Here is a 21,479-nt window from a genome sequence, read left to right on the forward strand (position 1 = left end):
TAAGTGCCCATGTAGTTTGTCAGATTGTGATTCACACTCTAACGTTATTTTATTCATTACATTTGGGTAAAGTGGGAGTGTTAGTCCCCAAGAGCAGAGAGTGGGGAAAAAAACAGCATACAACCTTCAGATGTCTATTAGCATTGGTGTGTACGATTTTGTAACATATACTCTAAGATTAAGCAGTTGGCACTCTTTCGTAGAATAAATAATTGACCTTTAATCAGCTAATTTGTAATTGATTTTTTTCAATTAGAAGATAATGGAGGGAGGGTTTCTATAGACAGAAATATTAATGTTTATCTTCTGGTGCCAAACAAACTATCATTCTGGCACAGCTGACAGATATCAGTAAAGCTATGATGACCAGTCAAATAAAAATTGCATCTGAACTGGTATTTTCCTGTGTTAAACTCTTTAATGGTGTCCTGTGACCTGTGTAAAAGGTTAATCACTGTTCCAAGACAAGCAATGGAATTTTTTTTTTTTTTTTGCTAGAAAAAGCCTCTTCTTGTGAGGGTGGATTCTACTGGCGGCTAGGGGCTGCCAGACCAATCTTGAAAGCCAGCAAGCAGCCCTGGGCCATGATCTCTCTACCCTTATTTTACGGCCCCACTCCTTATAGATCTTTAGAAGATTATTAAAGACAGAGTTGTTTAAGGAGGCTTTTGGCAACCTCCTAGGCTAATTTTGAGACCTGTGCTTTATATTTGTAAGCTAGAGATGGGTATGCAGTTCATGACGGTTCATCCTTTGGACAAAAAGGTGTTCAGCGCTTCCCAGCTCTGCCTCCTCCAGTTGATGCCCACTCAGAAGCAGCATCTAGAGGAGATGGGGCAGGGAAGCCAGGGCACTGCCTCTGAACGGGTGCCTGTCAGAGGAGGCAGAACTGGACAACACCTGTTCATGCAAAGGGCAAATTTATTTTATTTATTTTTTATTTATTTTGTTTATATCCCACCTATCTGGTTGGTTAAGACCACTCTAGGCGGCTAGAGGAACCGCTGAACCAGGAACAGTTACTATTTGTAATGATGCTCATTGATTATTTTTTATTACATCAAAGCACATGTTGTTTATTATGTTATGTTTCATGTAATTGGGTTTAATTTTAAATCATCAGGTGTCATTCTTACGTTGCTGTTTCTGTTTAGTTTGTGGTATGTATTTTGTTATTTTAACTGGGTGTATGCTCTGCTTAATTACGCAAACTGCCCTGAATAGTGTTTCACTAAGTTGGGTGCTCTGTCAGACAGAAAGATGATGATACAGTCCAGTAAGATTTAGTTTTCCCCAGTAGAGAAGACCCAAGATTATTGTAGTTGTTATATTCTGTAAACGTTTGTCTTCTCATCCATATATTTTTGAGAATGGGGCACAACAGTTGTTCAGTGTATTCATAATGTAGCCACACAGTTAATTTATAATGAAGAGGTGCAGTGTGATGAAGGCCGGTGTTTCCATGGTTTCAGAAAGGCACGAGTGCTCAGGTGACAGGGCTGTTCCCCATGGACTGATGGGGCTACACACAACCTCTGTCGTCTTCTAACGCAAGTACCAACTGCTGAGGGACGAAGTGGAAATAGCTGACATCTTTAGGTGCAGCTTTCCCCTGGCCTCCTTCACTCTTCCCTAGCATAAGGGGAAAAATACACCGTGAATTTTCCAAAAGCCTCAGAATGTAAGGTGTGAAATTGTTCTATTTGCCCCCTTTTTTGCTTTCTGCTAGCAGAATAACTATATTAACCTAACTTCTCCTTTTCCCCCCAACCCTATTTTTATTCTTTCCAGTTGTGTTTGATGTCTATAGGGACAGCTGGGTAAGTGAACGTTTTGGTTGGGCAACGTCTCATTTTCTCTGTATACAAATTCTGTTGCTTCCTACGTAATTAGAGATAACTTTATTCTGTGGTCTTTTCCTTCCCAAGACAAAGGTATCATGTGGCCTACTTCGGTACTCTAATATAAAAAAAGTGAACCAACATTGTACTCAAGCATAATGCAACTCAGGGTGCTGCCAGTCTTTGACTTTCTTTGAAATTTATTTCTAGCAAGCGTGACTAGTGCAGCTGAGATCCAGAGGTGTGTGAGTGCCAAAAGGATTCCCTCCCTCACTCTGAACAGCATTTCAGGAACAGATTTCCACACTTCTCTGTTTCAAAAGAGATTTGCCATGTGCTGTGTTAAGCTGGACAAGTTGTTAAATGCCCTTGGGGAAATAAAACTACTACTGTACTTTGGATGCCTGCCTGCCTTGTAATGAAATTTATTGGGAGTTGTTTAGTGTGAAGACAGTGCAAATAAATACAAATGTCACACATATAGATTATGTCAAATTGCTTTAGTTAAAGCCTAGAAAGGAGTAGAAACTGAGGTTCTATAATCAAAACTGCTGTCTAGTGTCAGTGACTGCAGTTGATGCTAGTAGAGTCAGTGGTTTATGCCTTCTATTACCACTGAATGGCTAAAATTCAGTGGTAATAGTAAGTTGCAACTAGAGTAGGCCCATTGAATCAAGGGAACTTACAGAGGACTTACCAAATCCTCACTGATTTCTTAGTTGCAGGTTTCTACTGGTTTTCAGCCATTATTACATAACATATCTAAATTCTTTATTTAAGCCCATTTGAATTTATTCTGCAATAATAGCTGCATCCTTATTTATGCTTAAGTTATTCTGCCAAATTGTTAGTTATAGCTTGCCATATCAAGCCTTTCCTTCTTTTCTATTCAAGTTTTGCTTTGTTACCAGGTTTTTTTTTTGCATCAATACACTCCTTATCAAACCAGATATAGGACCTGAGCTTGATAGTGTGGATTTTTGTTGCGCTATTTGAACCAGCTAAATCTACTAGTTTATTTATTAGTGTTTCATACAGCGTACTGCTTTGTTTAATTTGAGCTCTGGTAACATTTTACTCAAAGTGACAATTTTTTTAAACTTGATTAAGTATTGATGATTAAATAAGTAATGAATTTCTGAAATCAGTTAAGTTATATTTGGCTTTGTGCAGCCATTCTGCTATTAATATGTTGTTTCCTTGGTTGCTTGCTATTACAACATTGATAAAGCTTTAAAATAGCAACTACCTGGCAGGGTTTACTGTAAAATTCCTGAGCTTAATCTTAAAGCTGGTTTTAATTGCAACCCTTTTGCTTTAGAAGAGGTAATGCTATTACTCCCCAAAATATAATTCTTTAAACATGAACAAAAAAATTGCAGAGCATGTAATAGAACTACTCTGCCGTAGGCACCTGGGAAATTAATTACTGTAGTTGTCTTCCAGATCTAAAGATAATATCTGCTTCCACCCTTTCAGAGATATCTTATTGAAATGTGTTTGTTGCCTTATTTGAGGATAGAGACAGGGAAGGGGGGATGTACAATCATACATTGCCCAGAATCCTATTAGTTATGCATGTTGGCGTAAGTCACAAGTCTCAGTTGTTGATTAAAAGTTCAGAAGTCATTTGTTGTCACACATCAGTTGTGTCATTCAGCATGTGACAGGAAATGCCTGTGCTGACTTTCTGCAGCAATTTGCACCTGAAATTTACAGCAGTAGTTTTATTTTTTTTTGCATAGCTTTAAAGTATGCCAGGTGGCTTTGAAGACTGGATATTTAGGGACACTTTCAAGGTGATAGTTGCAAACCTGGATTTGGAGAGGGCAAGATCCTAGACAGAGTGGCATTCCTTAGACTGCAAGGATGTGTGTATCACTTTCTCAGCTGATTCATTCCTCAAGAATAGGAGCAGTCTATCTGATTGATGAGGACTTGAAATTTAAGCAGCATTGCTGTCAAAGGTCCACACTGATTGCTAAAGCACCCCACACTTTTTCAGTGACTCACCGAGGCCAATCCTGCTGTAGCTCTATTCATGCTTTTCAATTTTCTTTTTTATAATTCTTAAAAACCTTAATGTCCAGATCAGACCAGACCAGTCACTACGGTGAACAAAGAATTGTCACTATGGTGAACAAAGAACTGTAGTATACAGATATAAACATGTGAATCTACAATGCCCCCCCACACACACCTTTAATCCCAGCACCATTTATTTGCCTTTGAACTCCCATTGCTGTGGATAGAAATTTGTCTACATACTGTGTAGTTGCAATCAGAGGACAACGTAAAGAAACAATTTCTAAGCCAAAACTTCAGTGTTACTAATAATCAAGATCCTGGTTGTAAAGGACACTGTTTAGTTTCCAGTAGGTCAGCTCCATTGCAAGCAGATCTTGGGAGTAGCCGTATTGAAATCAGACTTGAATATTGCTAAAATATAAATGCAGTGGGTTTTTGGTGGATGGGCAGTATAACCTACCTCTCTTCTAGCAAAAGTTTCTAATACTCTCCACGGAAGTTAGCAATCTGTGTGTCAGACTGCAGGGAGGGATCACTAATTAAAAAAACATCTACAGGCTATTCAGTTTTTCTATTTTTCCCCTGTTATTTACAAGGCTGATCTACTCACATCTTTGTAAACTCCCAAGCAACTTAGTTTAGTTTGACTGTTCTTATCTGTAGGATGTTGACAGCCTTCCCTACCACATCTTGCTGAAAATGTTATTCTTTCATCTTACTGGCCAAGGGGTTGTGTTATCTAATTTTCCAGCAAGGCCAGATAATATATTGCATTTGGTGGAAGGATTATATCTGAAGTTAAGAGATCCCTTTGAGCTATACCTACTGGAAGCTCTGCTTTTCCATCACCACAGAGAAAACCCTGCAGGTTCTGTTTCTCCTCTGTACTTGGAGAAGATAGACAGCCCTTAGGTGTTATATTTTAGATAGCGAGAGAAAGGCCACAGAAGGTGTCCTTTCATATTGTTCAATCATAAAGAGTTCTGTTCTCTAGAATATTAATCTTTCTTCAGGAAACAGCTGCATTGGGAGTGAAAGATAAATGTTATAAAGTGTTTTTTAGATAAGGAATACAGTGTAGCCCAGGACAGTGGTAAAGCAAAGGCAGGCAGGCAATCAATCAATCAATCAATCAATCAATCAATCTTTAAAAAATCAAATATAGGGTGATTGTTAAGCTATATTGCCTTCTATGGTTCAGCCTGGAATAATTACCTGTGTCAAGGAGATCATCTTGAACACCTGTGGGTTTTCAGAGACGCGTACCACCCAAATGGTCCTGTTACCAATGTACTGAGGAACTAGTTTCATTACAAAGTATATATATGTCACGGATTTTGGCAACAGTAGAAATACGCAGAATTATTGAAGACACTTACAAGTTCTTCTTTGCTGCAAGACGGTTGTATTTACAAGTATTTACAGATATTAACAGGCAGGCATCTCAACAGCATGGCAGGAACTCTTTATACAATCGGGCATAATGCATGGCAGCAAGTGGTAGAGGAGGAAGAGAAAGACACAAAGATACAGTCCACTTATATACATGTACATGGCATTTTTAGTCCAATCAGAAGACAGATGACTTCATCCTTTGCACCTGGTCTTCTTCTGGTTTCAAGACATTGCGTCATCTCCAGAGTGATTCAGCATTCTCACATCTGTGCACAATGGCAGCTCGTTAATGAAACACTTATACATGTTCAGGCCTACAAAATTTCTATATTCTGACAATATATATTTTTTAAAAAGTTATTATGGTAGAAAATAATGTTTGAGTATGTGTTTTGCATGAGCCTGAAAGATTTGCTGTGACATTTTGCTGCTGACTGTTTCTGCATTCACCAATTTGAAGTTTCATATAGGATCTTCCCCAGCATGAGTCTCTCAAAAGAGCTTAGATTCCAGCTTCCATCATGGCCATTTGCCAGGGCTGGTGGGAGTTGCAGCTGAAGACATGCAACAGGACCCACTTAAGAGAAGGTTCTCTGGAGCATCAGAATTTTTAAAACCATTGTTAAGAGCTTAGGAGAAAATAACAGGATTATACACTTATCCTGAACATGAATTTCCCTCTTAATCCCATGGGGGAGAATGACAAAGCCACATACTTAAATTAATGTTTGAAATGATTAGGAAGTCTGATGATGGAGAACCTGCTTAGTATCAGATGTTACTAGTCTCTAAAAAATACTAAGTTTACCCTCAACTGTAATTAAAGCAGGTATGGGGAAAGAGGATATTCTCTGGCCAAAGTGTCTGCAGACTGCAGTTAAGACAGCCCTTGTGCCGTTGCTTTACCAGATCAAGGAGAGGGAGTAGCTAACTTTCCTCCCCACCACGTACTCTTGGTCACAATCATCCAAAAAGAAACAGATTACTTGATTTGAAAAAAAAAAACATTTCCTAGATGCTGTTAATAATAAATGCTGACTGTAATCCTTGGCACCATACAAATTTATATTAGGTTAAAAAAAGGTCATAAAAGTGCAATTTTGAAATCTTGGAAACATATGGAACTCTGTGTATTCCTCCTAATTAATGTTGATGAATGACAAGATCTCTGCTGAGCAAGGTGTGCTCACTATTAAGATTTGAAAAAAAATATTGTACAGTATCCCAGCATGACTGATTGCACAATACATTAGCAGAAGTGCTTCAGGGAAAGCATTTCTGCCATGGTGTAAGTGCAACTACTGCACATAAAACAGGACTTTGGCCAATAAAATATAGTTATACTTAAATGAGCATGCAAATCAGTGCTATCTTGAATTTTCATTATATTCCGGAATGTATTTTTATGTTGTCCCCTATGAACAGACTTATGCATTACCTCTACTATTTTAATTCCTGCAGGGCAGAGTGTGGTTGATCGATTTTAATCCATTTGGTGAAGTAACAGATTCTCTACTCTTTACCTGGGAGGAACTGAGGTCTGGGAACATTTTAAAAGATGACCAGAGTGAAGGTGCAGCCATGGAACAGGTAAGAATCAAATCAATGTTAATTTTTTTTTTTTTTAAAAAGTGCCACATTAAGCAGGTTTTCTTGATTCCTGTAGTCTTTTTCATGCCTGAACATCAGAATTCATTTTCCATGCATCACATTGTTACATACAGCACTGATGTTACCTGTCTGTCATGGGTTTGGAGGGAAAGTTCCATCCTATGGGGAGTGGAAGGCGGGACATCAGGAGGAGGGGCTGTACTGTATATATATGTGGAGCGTGTGTGGAGAGCTGGAGGAGAAGAGCTGAGAGAAGAAGCTTGAGTGGGAGTCTGTGTGTCAGACAGGGTACTACTGTGTGTCAGTCAGTACCAACCTGATAGGTTCAGGTGTCTGTATGGTTAGCCAGAACTGATAGGTTCAGGGTCTGTGCTTCAAGTTAAGTGTTCTGTGTGAACCAAACTGTGTGTATGTATGATTGAGACTAAGCCACGTTACTGTATCTTATTCACCTGATCATTTTATTTTTCCCTGTGTGTTATTTAATAAACCTTGTTCTTTTATTTGTTAAAAATCCATCCCTGGTCTGTGTGACTTCTTACAGGGAATGGTTGGTGGCAGCTTAGTTAACGTGTGGCATATCCCAGTAGGTCTGGGTTTGTCACATTGATTGGTGTCCAGCGTGTGGGATACGACTGGTCCAGTTGTCCAGCAGTCCAGCAAAGCCTTGGCAAGTGTGCCCAGAGCAAGGGGGGTCTAGTCAGGGACAATCTGAGAGCGCGTAGGTAATCTTCTAGGTGTGCCTCACGGGGAGGTGCACTAGTAGAAGAACGTGTAACCTCAGATTGGGGGCTAGATTAGGGAGCTCTGAGGCAGCCTGTTTTGGCGGGAAAAAAGCTGAGGCAAAATTGTAAAGTAGAAGTGATTTAGCCTGCCTGCTGCGAGGCCCAGCAGAGGGGGGTAGACTCTAACTCGCAACTGTTGCAAGTTAGTGCTGAAGGACAGCAGCAATCTATAGAGAAAGCTGGTTCTGAGGCAAAAGAAAAAAAAAAGTGGTCGCTTTATTTTGAGGCTTGACTTTTGAAAGCAGCCTGTTCTGGGGGGGGGGATTATGCCCTTGACTCGAAGCCAAATGGCAGAAATGGGTGAAGTGAAAGACCCCCAGGTTGACCAAGGTTCTGAGGATGAATTTGGCTCAGTGCAGGGTGACAGCACAGGAGAGCAGAACCCAGAACTCAGAAAGATACTCCTAGCCCAACAGCATGAACTGAGGGTGAGGGAAATGGAGGAAAGGGAAAGAGAGAAACAAAGGCAATTTGAATTGGAATTGCAGAGAGAGAAAATGGCGTTTGAGTTAAGAAGATTGGAACTGATGAATCAGAACAATAATAACAATAGGGATTCTGAGGGAGGCCAATTGTCTAAAGCTGACCTGAAGAAATTCCCTGTGTACCACAAGGGAGATTGTCCTGAGGTGTTCTTTTCCTTAGTGGAAAGAGCGTTTGTGGACTTCTCAGTAAGGGAAACTGAGAAGATGACCATCATGCGATCTTTAATCAGTGGCAGCCTTGCTGAAGTTTATTCAGAGATGCCACAGGAACTGATGAAAGATTTTGCAGAGTTTAAAAAACTGGTGTTTGCTAGACATGGGATAAATGCGGAACAGCTGAGGCAAAGATTCAGGTCAATCACCAAGAAACCAGAGCAGACTTTTACCCAAGTGGGGGCCCAATTGGTGAGGCTGCTAGAGAAATGGCTATCTCAGGAGGGGACAGAGACCTTTCAGCAGCTCAAAGACTTGATAGCGCTGGAACAGTTCTATTCAGTCCTGCATGGGGAACTGAAATTCCAGGTGAGGGAAAGGAAACCGAAATCTGTGGCAGAAGCAGCCGAGATCGCAGATTTTATTTCCCAAATAAGAAAGCCCTTGGGTGAGGGGAAAGCGATGGGGAAACCTAAAGAAACCTACAGCAAGTACTCTCAGGGACCAGGGAAAAGCCAGCAAGGGGGAGGGGCCCATGGTGAAGGGAAGCCCTCAGACATGAAACCAAGACCTCAGATTTTGGAGGGAAAACCAAAACAGGATGAGAAAGACTCAAAATATAGCAGAAAATGTTATTTCTGTCAGGGAAAGGGCCATCTAATCTCAGAGTGTGAGAAATTAAAGCAGCTAAAAGGAATTATGCCTCAGGATTCGAGTGGAACCAAGCCAAAAGCTGTGTTCTGTGTCCAGAAAGAGCAAGGCTCATTGTCACTGAGGGAGCCTGTTGCCATGGCTACTCAATCTGGAACAAGTACATCTGCTGATCAGGCTGAGGAAAATGGTCCTCTTGTGGAGGTCAAGCGATGCTTGCTCGTGAGAACAGATTCTCAGTTGTTTGAAACAGCAGGGGTGGACGTAGGAATACTTGACCATCAGTATCGGGGGCTGCGGGACACTTGTTCCCAGGTGACCCTGTGCCATCCAGATATTATTCCTAGGGAATATATAATCCCAAATGAGAGCATGAAGGTGGCAGGGATTGAGGGGCAGGTGATCTCACTGCCAGTAGCGGAGGTACCTGTGAACTTTCAAGGCTGGAGGGGAGTTTGGCGGCTAGCAATTTCATCAACTCTGCCAGCAGCCGTGCTCGTGGGAAATGACCTGGCTGAACATGTGAAACGGGTGCTAGTGATTACACGTTCACAAGCCACCACGGGGACAGTTCAGGGGGGTAATGATGAGCCAGAGACGGAAGCAGAGGGGAGTTCAGAAGCTGTGGTGGAAACCTTAACCACAGACAGCCGATTTGGCCAAGAGCAAAAGGCAGACGCCACTCTCCAAAAGTGTTTTGAACAGGTGACTGACGCCCAGCTAACACCTGAAACCCCAGTGAGATTTCTAGAGAAAAAGGGGATTTTGTATAGAGAGACCCTGAGGGATATCTCAAAAGGGGGAGATGGGATCCGAAGTCAGCTAGTGGTACCTGAAAAGTATCGCCCCATGATCTTACAAAGGGGGCACTCTGACATGTTTGCTGCGCACTTAGGGGTGAACAAAACACAGCAGAGAATCACACAGAATTTTTACTGGCCTGAAATAGGGAAGCAGATCAAAGAATTCTGTAAACGATGTGATGTGTGTCAAAGGCAGGGGAATAACCGCGACAGGACCAAAGCAAAGTTGTGCCCTTTGCCTGTGATTGACACTCCGTTCAAATGCATAGGGGTGGATATTGTGGGACCCTTGCCCAAGGCCACAAAGAGGGGGAACAGGTTCATTCTCACCATTGTGGACCATGCCACGAGGTACCCTGAAGCCATACCCTTGACTAACATTGAAACTAACACAGTGGCAGATGTCTTGGTGGGGTATATGTCCAGGATGGGATTTGCCTCAGAAATAATCACAGATTTGGGCGCATCGTTTACATCGAAGCTCATGAAACGGTTATGGCAAATCTGTGGAATTAAACACAAGGAAACCACTGCCTATCACCCTGAAAGTAATGGGTTAACTGAGAAGTTCAATGGGACTCTAATGCGCATGATTAGGGCTTACTTGGCAGAGAATCCAAACAATTGGGACCAGAAGCTGCAATCCCTTTTGTTTGCGTATCGATCAGTGCCACAAGCCAGTACCGGGTTCAGTCCATTTGAACTTTTATTTGGGAGAAGGGTGAAAGGGCCCCTGGATCTGATCAAACAAAATTGGGAGCAGATCACCCAGGATGACCCACAAGATGTTGTGACATACATAGACACCTTGATGAATGACCTAAAGAGAAACCTAGAACTGGCAGCAGAAAACCTGCAAGCTCAGAAGGTCAGACAGAAAACATGGTATGACCACAAAGCTAGAGAGAGGCACTTTGACCCAGGGGAGGAAGTGCTTTGGCTTAGGCCCTGCAGAGAGAACAAACTGCAGCTCAAATGGGCAGGACCATATAGGGTCATTTCCAAGATGTCAGACCTGAACTACCTTATAGAGCATGAGGAGAACCAAGCAAGGAGGGTGGTTCATGTGAATGCCCTAAAACCCTACTACAGAGGGGAACAGAGGGTTTTATTTGCGATAAAAGCAGCTGAGAGTGAGGAAGCTGAATTACCCTTCTGGGAGGGTAGAGGGGAAGTAAAATACAACCCAGAGGAGGTAAAGATCAGTCCTGCACTCACCCAAGACCAGCAGCAAGAACTAAAAATGCTGCTCATTAAATATCAACAGGTGTTTTCCAACAAGCCGGGGATAGTGAAGGGAGTGATGCATCGGATCCACACAGGGGATGCACCCCCGCAGGCAATATCCCCATACCGAGTAACGGGACCCTATAGGGACAAGGTGCGGAAGGAGCTGGACGAGATGCTTAGGGAAAACATAATCGTCCCCTCTTCTAGTCCTTGGTCCTCTCCGATAGTCCTTGTGGACAAGCCTGATGGGAGCATTAGGTTTTGTGTTGATTACAGGAAATTAAACCGCGTAACCACTCCTGATGCCTACCCAATGCCCAGGCTAGACAACCTGATTGAAACCATAGGGGGTTGTCGGTTCATCTCATCATTGGACCTGGTAAAGGGATATTGGCAATTAAGAATTGATCCCAGGGATCAAGAAAAGACTGCCTTTTGCAGCCCTTTTGGTCTCTATGAGTTTCGAGTCCTGAGCTTTGGTCTCAGAAATGCACCAGCCACATTCCAAAGGCTGATGGATCAGACCTTGGCAGGGCTCAGTGACTTTACTGTGGCCTACATTGACGACATAGGGATCTTCAGTAATACCTGGGAAGATCACCTGAAACACCTGGAGTTAGTGCTGCAGAGGTTAAGTGCAGCAGGGCTAACAGTAAAGGCCAGCAAGTGTCAGCTGGGTAGCCCAGAAATAAAATACTTGGGTCACATGGTAGGGGGAGGAGTGATAAAACCCCTAGAGGCCAAAATAGAAGCTGTTCGTGATTGGCCTAGACCCAACACCAAGAAAAAGGTCAAATCATTTCTTGGGTTGGTGGGCTGCTACAGAAAGTTCATCCCGAGGTTTAGCGAGATTGCGGCTCCGCTGACCGATCTGACGAGGAAGAAGGCTGATGACCGCATCCCGTGGACCAGCGACTGTGAGGAGGCGTTCCAGAGGTTGAAGCAGGCGCTAATCAACTATCCAGTGCTGCGTGCTCCAGACTTCGACCGGGAGTTCATCATCTACACCGATGCGTCTAACAGCGGGGTAGGAGCAGTTCTTTGCCAGGAGGATGAGAATGGTGACCAGCATCCAGTGTCCTACCTGAGTAGGAAACTCCAGAAAGGTGAGAGACATTTGGCAACCGTGGAGAAGGAGTGCCTGGCAATAGTCTACGCGATCCAGAAGGCCAAGCCTTACATCTGGGGAAGACATTTTGTTCTGTGCACTGACCATTCACCACTGCAATGGTTAAAGACAATGAAAACCCACAATAGTAAACTTATGAGGTGGGCTTTAAATCTGCAGGACTATGACTTTGAAGTGAAGGTGGTCAGAGGGTCAGTGAACTGTGTTGCTGACGCCTTGTCAAGAAGACCTGAAGAATGAAGACGGCGAAAGAAACATGGACTATGTATATATATTGATGACAAAAAGTTAAATGTACCTGTTTTTTGAACTTGGTTTGTATGAATAAAGGTAACTTGATGTAATGTATATGGTAAATGTTTAAATGCCTAACTGATATGGTTAACTTAGAATGTAAGTATAAGTAAGTATGATATTGTATGTATAAATGTTTTTGTATGTTTTGGATTCAGGTTGTTTTTTGGGAAAAAGCACGTTAGCTTTCCCCCTACAAAACAACTTATAAAGAGGGGAGGTGTTACATACAGCACTGATGTTACCTGTCTGTCATGGGTTTGGAGGGAAAGTTCCATCCTATGGGGAGTGGAAGGCGGGACATCAGGAGGAGGGGCTGTACTGTATATATATGTGGAGCGTGTGTGGAGAGCTGGAGGAGAAGAGCTGAGAGAAGAAGCTTGAGTGGGAGTCTGTGTGTCAGACAGGGTACTACTGTGTGTCAGTCAGTACCAACCTGATAGGTTCAGGTGTCTGTATGGTTAGCCAGAACTGATAGGTTCAGGGTCTGTGCTTCAAGTTAAGTGTTCTGTGTGAACCAAACTGTGTGTATGTATGATTGAGACTAAGCCACGTTACTGTATCTTATTCACCTGATCATTTTATTTTTCCCTGTGTGTTATTTAATAAACCTTGTTCTTTTATTTGTTAAAAATCCATCCCTGGTCTGTGTGACTTCTTACAGGGAATGGTTGGTGGCAGCTTAGTTAACGTGTGGCATATCCCAGTAGGTCTGGGTTTGTCACACACATATCCACCAGAACAATTTTTCTCTTGCTGGAAATGGTTTTCTCAACTTCCCATTAAAGCTGAATTATTCAGATAATGATTCAGTTCTTCTCTATCAATGATTTAAAACACCAGGAAATGTGCCCATATTGATGCACAATATTGTGCCTATATGACCATAGCATATAGCAAAGGGCAACCCAAATGTTGAAAACACCAATGACAGCAGTGAAGATGGTCTCTAGGATACCATGTAGTGCTCACTACCATTTACAAAGAGGCACCAAGCCGGGGGAAATCTGAAATAGGTTGTTTGGCCTGGATGAATGAAAATGTTAGCTTAAGTGTCAGCTAATTGGGTCCTAATTGACATGCTCAAAAGTTCAGATAGCCCCGCATGTGGAGCTGATTTATCATTTGAAAGCCTGTGTCTGGAGACTGATCTTAAAAATACTGAGATGATGTTTATGAAACATTCTAGAACAAAACTCAGTTATCTGCTTTTCTAAGGTATGGAGAAATTGAACATGCCTTACAAAATTGTATGTTAATTCCCTGATGATACATGACAGATACATGTCCTCTTCTGGAGGACACTCTAGTCCAGTGCTGGCAAACATTTTTGAGCACGAGTGCCCAAACTGCAACACAAAACCAACTTATTTGTTTCAAAGTGCTAACACTGCAATTAAACTTGAATAATGAGGTTTTAGTTTAGAAAAAACAACTGCCCTGCACTGCAAGGGTTAAATGCTTTTTTTTGGTCTAGGGATAGTATTAACAGTAATACTTACCCATCCTCCAATCCCCCATTGGGCTAGATTGGTAATGGCCACCATTGCACCCCTCCGCTGGACCACTGCATCAGCAGAGGGGAGTGCCGAAATCTGGTAAGATGGATAAGTATTTCTTGATGGCTGTGTGTGCCAGCTGTGGCACGTGTGCCATAGGTTTGCCATTGCTGCTCTAGTCTCTCACTTTCTTTAATCAACCCCCTTCTTTTTTTACTATTTCCATAATAGCTGTGATGGTTAGTTGACTTACAGTTCTTAGCTACAATACAGTGTATCATTTCCCAAAGCTCTTGCTGGCAAGCCTGTACCACACATGCTCAGTGTTGTAACAAAATCACAGTTTCTCCCATATTTCAGCCTCTACAGCCTGGATTCTTTGAATAAAAAAAGGAGGTGGGGCCAAGAATTATCTTTCAAGATAAGCAAGATTGGTCTTTTAAGTTTATGTGATTTATTTTAAATCTGGGGTCATTTGGGGTTACTTATTTCTGAGCAGGGAGATAATATAGTTTTATTTCTAAAAAATCATAACTCAAAAATTTTGTGTCCATACTTCCCCAAATTCGGCACAGAGCAAGACCAGACTGTCTGCTAAAGTTGTGCCAACTTTCATACTGACCATGCTGGTCCAATGTAAAAATTACATTTTTTTTGTTTGAGCTGCCCTCATTTTTTAGAATTGCCTTGAACATTGATTACCAGAATACACTTCCCCTTTTGTAAAGGAAGCACACGCAGACTTCTTTCTAAGAAAATAAGAAACTATTTAGAGAAATATGCTTGGGATAGGAAGGGTTATGAGGCCTCCTCTATTGTGCCTAATGGGCATGGAAACTATGACTACCAGGAAGTATTGCAGCAGATTCCTTTTAAAAACAATAACAACAGACCTGAGAAGATCATCCAGCCTCAGAGGTAGGGCTTGCCCTGGGTGAATGGAAGTTAGCTCTCTGCAGGTGTATGTTTATCAACTGAAACTCCTGGAATTCTGCTTGGGGAATACCTGGAGTATTCTGGGACCTGGAATACGAAAACAGGTAAAAGGGATGCCTCTAATGGTCATCTTTAGATGACCATTCTGTTTGACCATTCTCCTCTTCTGTTTGCCAGGAGGTGATGGGACCAGTGACCATGATCTTAGTTTTTTTAATGTTGAGCTTCAGACCATTTTTGTGCTCTCCTCTTTCACCCTCATTAAGAGGCTAATTCCTCCTCACTTTCTGCCATCAGAGTGGTATCATCTGCATATTGCAGGTTGTTGATATTTCTTCCGGCAATCTTAATTCCGGCTTGGGATTCATCCAGTCTGGCCTTTCACATGATGTATTTTGCATATAAGTTAAATAAGCAGGGAGACAAGATACAACCTTGTCATACTCCTTTTCCAATTTTGAACCAATCAGTTGTTCCATATCCAGTTCTAACTGTTGCTTCCTGTCCCACATATAGATTTCTCGGGAGATAGATAGGATGCCACCTAGAGTAGACCTTTGGTCTAGATGGGCGGGGTAGAAATCCAATAATAATAATAATAGCTTCCTAGAGTGGTTGTAATGACCAGATAGGCGGGGTATAAATAAAATAAAATAAATCATAATCATGATGGTGGTGGTGGTGGTGGTGGTGGTGGTTGTTAGGCACTCCCATTTCTTTAAGAACTTGCCATAATTTGTTGTGGTCTACACAGTCAAAGGCTTTTTCGTAGTCAATGAAGCAGAAGTAGATGTTTTTCTGGAACTCTCTGGCTTTCTCCATAATCCAGCACATGCAAGTGCTGCGCATTCCCTTTCCCCACCACTCACCTGGCTCCCTCACTCACCAGCCAGTGCGTGCTGCTCATCTCCTTCTCTTTGTGTGACCAGTCACAGCAGTAATGTGTGCTTCCGTTCTCAGATGATTTGTGCCCATTTCTAGTTCATGAACAACAGCCCACTGGCACTAGATACAATCATTAGTCCAGTGGTCCCCAGCCTTGGGCCTCCAGATGTTCTTGGACTTCAACTCTCAGAAATCCTGGCTAGCAGAGGTGGTGAAGGCTTCTGGGAGCTGTAGTCCAAGAACATCTGGAGGCCCAAGGTTGGGGAACACTGATATAGTCCACAGAAGTTTAGGCCAAATACAAAATGCTAAAGTAAGATGATATAAGTCTCTTGGTACTGCTGCTGCACACATAACTACCCCAATGGAAACATTTATGTAGTATACGGCATTTGTCTCAAATTTTCTTTTTAATAAAGCTGTTGGGGGAGGTTGTGTGTAAATGAAGTAAACCAAACCTGCTGTCATACTTTGATTAAAACTTGATAGGGTCATGGCAGGCCAAATAAAATGGGCCAGTCAACCAATCAATTGATTGTTCTCTCTCATGACTACATTTGAACAGTAGGAGTGATGGGGAGATACCCTTTACAAACTCTATTCACGAGCTTCTGCATATGGGGATGCAAGAACTTCTAGGTGTCTGGGGGGAAAAGTGCGGCACAAGATTAATGTAAAACTGGCATCCCAAGTTACAATCCTTCTTTTTCAAGGTGCTCATAACATTCTGTGCTCCTGGCAGAAACATAATTTCTGACGGGTAATAGAATTCTCTCTGCAGCTCACTTTAATTTATGAACATTTGCCTTATACCTTTAACAATATTTCATTTTCTCATGTTACTTCATTTATAAATGATGGGTTCTGCTTCACCATAAAACTGAACTGTCAGTTCCATTTTCAGCTCAAGGACTGAGAATGCTGATTTCTCAGTCCTTGTTACAGAAATGGGAGGCAGCCAGAGGCTCAGGGGGCACTGTGAGCAATCCTATTACCCCCACCTTGCCAATTAAACGGGCAGTGGGAGGGTGCAGAGGCAGCTCTTTGGGAATAGACTCCGCCAGCAGGCAAATTTGAACTCATCCATTCTCAGAATAGCCCTCCTCCAAATTCAGCTGTTGACTAAAGCTCTGTGAAGTCTTGAAACATTGGACTGCTGCAAAACACTGTGCAGCATTTCCTAACACAATGTGCATTTAGAAAATTATTGGTAAAATACAACTAGCTGAATTAAGCTTCTCCAGTGTGTTACAGAGTACAGTATGTTGTGAGATTCGTGCAGAGAATTTCAGATCAATACAGTAGTGATTTTAATCTGGTATTTCATGTTTATTCCCCCTGAATTTAGGACTGTCCATCATTCCGTTATACAAACAGCAACCTGACTGTCCAGCCTAGTCCCTATCTCAGCTACAGACTACCAAAAGATTTTGTAGATCTTTCCACTGGAGAAGATGTTCACAAACTAATTGACTTGCTCAAATTGGTAGGTAAAATTTTATAATACAGGGCTTTATCTTCAGATGTTTGTGGCAGTCATGTGCACAATTCCCAAAGCTATGCAATTTTGAAGTAATTATGTTGAGAGCGGTGTGTGTTTTCAGACAGTCCCAGTGGACATTGAACTTATATATGTGAATCACTGGGATTCTCATCAGGTAATCATGGCCTTGAAAATCATTATAATGTCATATAATACAAAGATTCTGTCCTGCAATGGCTTTTTTTTAATACATCTGTTGCCACACAGTCTTACATGCTTCCAAAAGGTATAGCATCTATACCTTGCTCTACAGCACGAAATGCAGTAGGTCCCCTGTATCTGTGGGGGATGGGTTCCAAGCCATGCCACCCCCACAGATACAGTCAACCCTCGACTTACAAACGTCACTACATGCGAACTTTTCGATTTATGAATGGCTCCGTTGACAAAAATTGGCATCGACTTGCGAACGAAGCCTCGACCTACCAATGAGGTTGAGGCTCTGTTCGCAAGTGAATGCCATTTTTTTTTGCTAACGGAGCCGTTCGTAAATGACTCCCTGCAAAAAGGCAGGGAGAAAGGGCTGGAAATTCAAATTTCCCACCCTTTCTCCCTGCCTTTTTGCCTTCGGAGCTCTCAGAGGGGTTCCCCCCCCGACATCAGAGGAAGCCCTTTGAGAGCTCCGAAGGTGCGGATCGCGGTGGTGGGGACCCCCAGGGAGGTCTCCCAGGGCTTGCCAGCCACCATGGGCAGGAAAGGGGCTACTTCCAGCTACTGCTGGAGCCCTAACCCGGGGGGCGGGCGAACGGGCGGCAGGAGCACAGACAGGAACAAAGAGAACGAGCCTGATTCTCTCCTCCCCTCCCGTGGGGCAGTGGGACTCCCGCCAAAAGCAAACAAGCAAACAAAAACCCACCACCATCACCAGCAGCACGACTCCACTTTGCTTCCTTTCCCCACCCCGGCCCCGGCCCAGCCCTACTGCCAGAGGAAATAGGTGGGTAAGCTCTGCTGGCTTGGCAAGGAGGAGGGTGTGGGTGGAGAAGACCTCTTACCGTTGCCCCTCTCAGGGGGATCGAGAGGAGTGTGTGTGTGTGTCTGTGTGGTGAGGGGGAAAGGGATGTGGGGGGGGAAAGAGATGGAGTACTCAGTGGGAGAGCACGCGCGCAGGCTATGCAAGCCTCCCTGCTGGCCGGGAGAGGCAGAGCCCCCTTTCCGCGTCCTGCGGTGGGTCCAGAGGCAGCCCATCACAAAGTCTCCTTTTGTGAAGAATGCTGCAGGCCAAGACAAGGGGACGGCCAGCAGAAAGGCTGCTTGGCTCGGATTGCCTGCATGGGAGGCTCTGGCAGGCGAGGGTTGCACTGGGCTTTTTACATTGGCTTCCATGGTCCTAAATTACACAAGTGCCATGCCGCACTGCCGCTTGTGCATGCGCCCGAGCATGGGGGGGGTGCCCCACCTTCACCAGCCAGTCCATGGGGGGTGCCCCACCTTCACCAGCCAGTCCACAGACCAAAAAACATTGGGGATCGCTTTATTAGATGACCTGTGAGGCCCCTTGCAAGTTGGATGGAATCTCTGGAGAGAATCAAGATTTGAAAATGAAGTTTCTCCTGCATTACATCAGGCTTTCACAAGCTTTTCATTCTTTCAGCTTTCAAACGCTACTGTTCAGTTTCTGCTCCAAAAGAAGTGTTAGATAGGGCAGGTGGGCATTGTGTTTGACAGTTTATTCTCTGTAAATCAGGCACATTGATCATAGCACAGAAGGCACCAGTTTCTCCTTAAAAATCAATCAGCTGCCTACTTGTTTTTCTGACAAGTTTAATCATATTGCTCCTCAGACACAAAGAAAAGACCAAATAACCCTTGATATCACATAGATTGAAATCTTCTCAACATTTCATCAAGTATTTCCTGTTACTCAGTTGACAGCAACTGCAGGAAAAAGAACTTTAAACTAATAGAAAAGAAAATTATCCATTTGTAGTAATGTTCTGAAAGAGCATCCATTTCCCATACTTATTATAAGATGTGACATGTGTGCTCATCAAACCCCATTATTGATCTAAAACCTGGAAGTGCTATCAAACTCTATAGAAGACTCTTAGTGGTGGAACATAAGTATGAGAGTAAGCACCCCAAATGTTGTAGCTACAGATCATGAAGCCTCCAGTTTCAAAGACAGGCACAAAAAGGATATGGGGCATGATCCTAGAAGCCGCAAAGTTCCCTCCTGACCTTGTTTGAGTACTTCAGTAAGAGCTGGAGCTTGATTGTAGCATGACCTTTGTCATGTTTGTTGGAGAGACCATGTGCAACAATACAGGAGCAACGTAAACGTTGGCTAATTGCCTGAGGACACTTCTCCTTTGGTAAAGGAATTACATCCACATGTCTTTCTGAAAAAAATAAGGAATTATTAGAGAAACATACTTGAGATAGGAAAGGTTATAGAAGTCTTAGTTCCAACTGACTTAGTTGAAGATATTAGGAACCATGGCCACCCTTTTCATATCCACAGAACAAATGCAAGATGTTTCCTCCTTGGAGGGGCAAGAGAAACCTGTGATGGAGAAGGAAGTGATGTCATCGACCCTAAGAATAGCTATCTAAGGTCAAAGGAAGGTCAGAGCAGGTAGAGGACAGTGTAGGAAAACTGAGATTTTCTCTCTCCCCCCTGTGCAAAGACAGGCATCTACTCAAATGTATGCTGAGTTTTACGTATCACTTCCAACAACAGTAAGGTCACATTATGGAAATAGTAACAAGACTGAAGTCCTGTTGCTTATTGTAAAAATAATCATAGCTTTCAGTCCATTCTGAGCTGGCAAATAAAAAATCTCCACCACAATTCTTGGGGGCATGCACACATCCCAAGTATCATGAAAAAGACTTTTTATTTGCCAACTAAGAATGGACTGAAATAATGAATTTTGTTACACTAAGAAACAGGATTTCAGCCATTCTTTGCAAGTGCTGGAACAGGCCATCAGGTTTAATGAACCACTAACAGCCAGTGGTTCAAAAATTCCCCAGGAGGCGGGAACAGGAGGAAGCATCAATAGTAGCCAGAACAGTGTGATTTTATGTACACTTAGGAATGTAGTCAGAACCTCATTCGTGAGTGGCAGTTTGTTACCAAGACCAAACAGAGTCTCCCAAACATGAGCATAAATCAATGATACAGTCATGGCCAAAAATATTGGCACCCTTGCAATTCTGTCAGAAAATGCCACCCTTCTCTCAGAAAATGGTTGCAGTTGCAAATGTTTTGGTGCTCACATGTTCCTTTCTTTGGTTTGCGTTGGAACAAGACAAAAAAAAAAAAACAGAAGAAAAGTCAAATCTGATACAATCCCACACAGAAACCAAAAAATGCACTGGCCAAAATTATTGGCACCATGTAAGAAATAACTGCTTTTCAAGCATGTGATGCTCCTTTAATTTGTATTTAGACACAGCTGCCGCAAGTAAGGGGTATGGGCAATATAGTAATTATACCTGCAACCAGTTAAGATGGAGAAAAGTTGACTCAACCTTTGTGTTGTGTGTGACACTGAGCATGGAGAAAAGAATGAAGTGTGAAGAGTTGTCTGTGGATTTGAGAGAAAAAAATTGTGGAAAAACATGAACAATCTCAAGGCTACAAGTCCAGAGATCTTAACGTTCCTGTGTCCACTGTGTGCAATATCAGGGGCTTGACAGCCCATGGTACTATAGCTAACCTCCCTGGACATAGACAGAACAGCAAAATTATTGAAAAATTACAACAAAGGGTTGTTTGAAAGTGGATACAGAACCCCGATTAACTTCCCAACAAATTCAAGCTGATCTGCAGACACAGGGTACAACAGTGTCAGCTCACACTATCCATCACCATCTGAATGAAAAGGGTAGGAGACCCAGGAGTAGTAGCTATAGTAGGAGACCCAGGAGGACACCACTGCTGACACAAAGGCATAAAAAGCAAGACTGGAGGATGCCAAAGCTTACGTGACAAAACCATAATCCTCCTGGGAGAACGTACTGTGAACAGATGAGACAAAAGTAGAGCTTTTTGGTCAGGGACATCATGGCACTGTTTACAGAAAAAGAAATGAGGCATGCAAAGAAAAGAACACAGTCCCTACAGTCAAACATGGTGGAGGTTCAAAGATGTTTTGGGGTTGCTTTGCTGCGGGTTAAACCGCTGAAGCCTCTGTGCTGCAAGGTCAGAAGATCTGCAGTCGTAAGCTCGAATCCACGTGACTGAGTGAGCCCCCGTCGCT

The 21,479-nt window shown here is 42.8% G+C and overlaps 1 protein-coding gene across 1 annotated transcript in view; it reads left to right on the top strand.

Annotated features, from left to right (window-relative positions):
* CDC123 (cell division cycle 123) overlaps positions 1–21,479 on the top strand; it is a 43,711-nt gene that overhangs the window by 20,495 nt on the left and 1,737 nt on the right. The window contains exons 10-12 of the mRNA XM_078394263.1: positions 1,792–1,820; positions 6,726–6,854; positions 17,074–17,211. Of these exons, the coding sequence (XP_078250389.1) occupies positions 1,792–1,820; positions 6,726–6,854; positions 17,074–17,211 (296 nt within the window). The remainder of the gene's footprint in view (positions 1–1,791; positions 1,821–6,725; positions 6,855–17,073; positions 17,212–21,479) is intronic.

This window comes from Pogona vitticeps, chromosome 5 (genome assembly GCF_051106095.1).
Source record: "Pogona vitticeps strain Pit_001003342236 chromosome 5, PviZW2.1, whole genome shotgun sequence".
In the NCBI taxonomy this organism is placed as follows: Eukaryota; Metazoa; Chordata; class Lepidosauria; order Squamata; family Agamidae; genus Pogona; species Pogona vitticeps.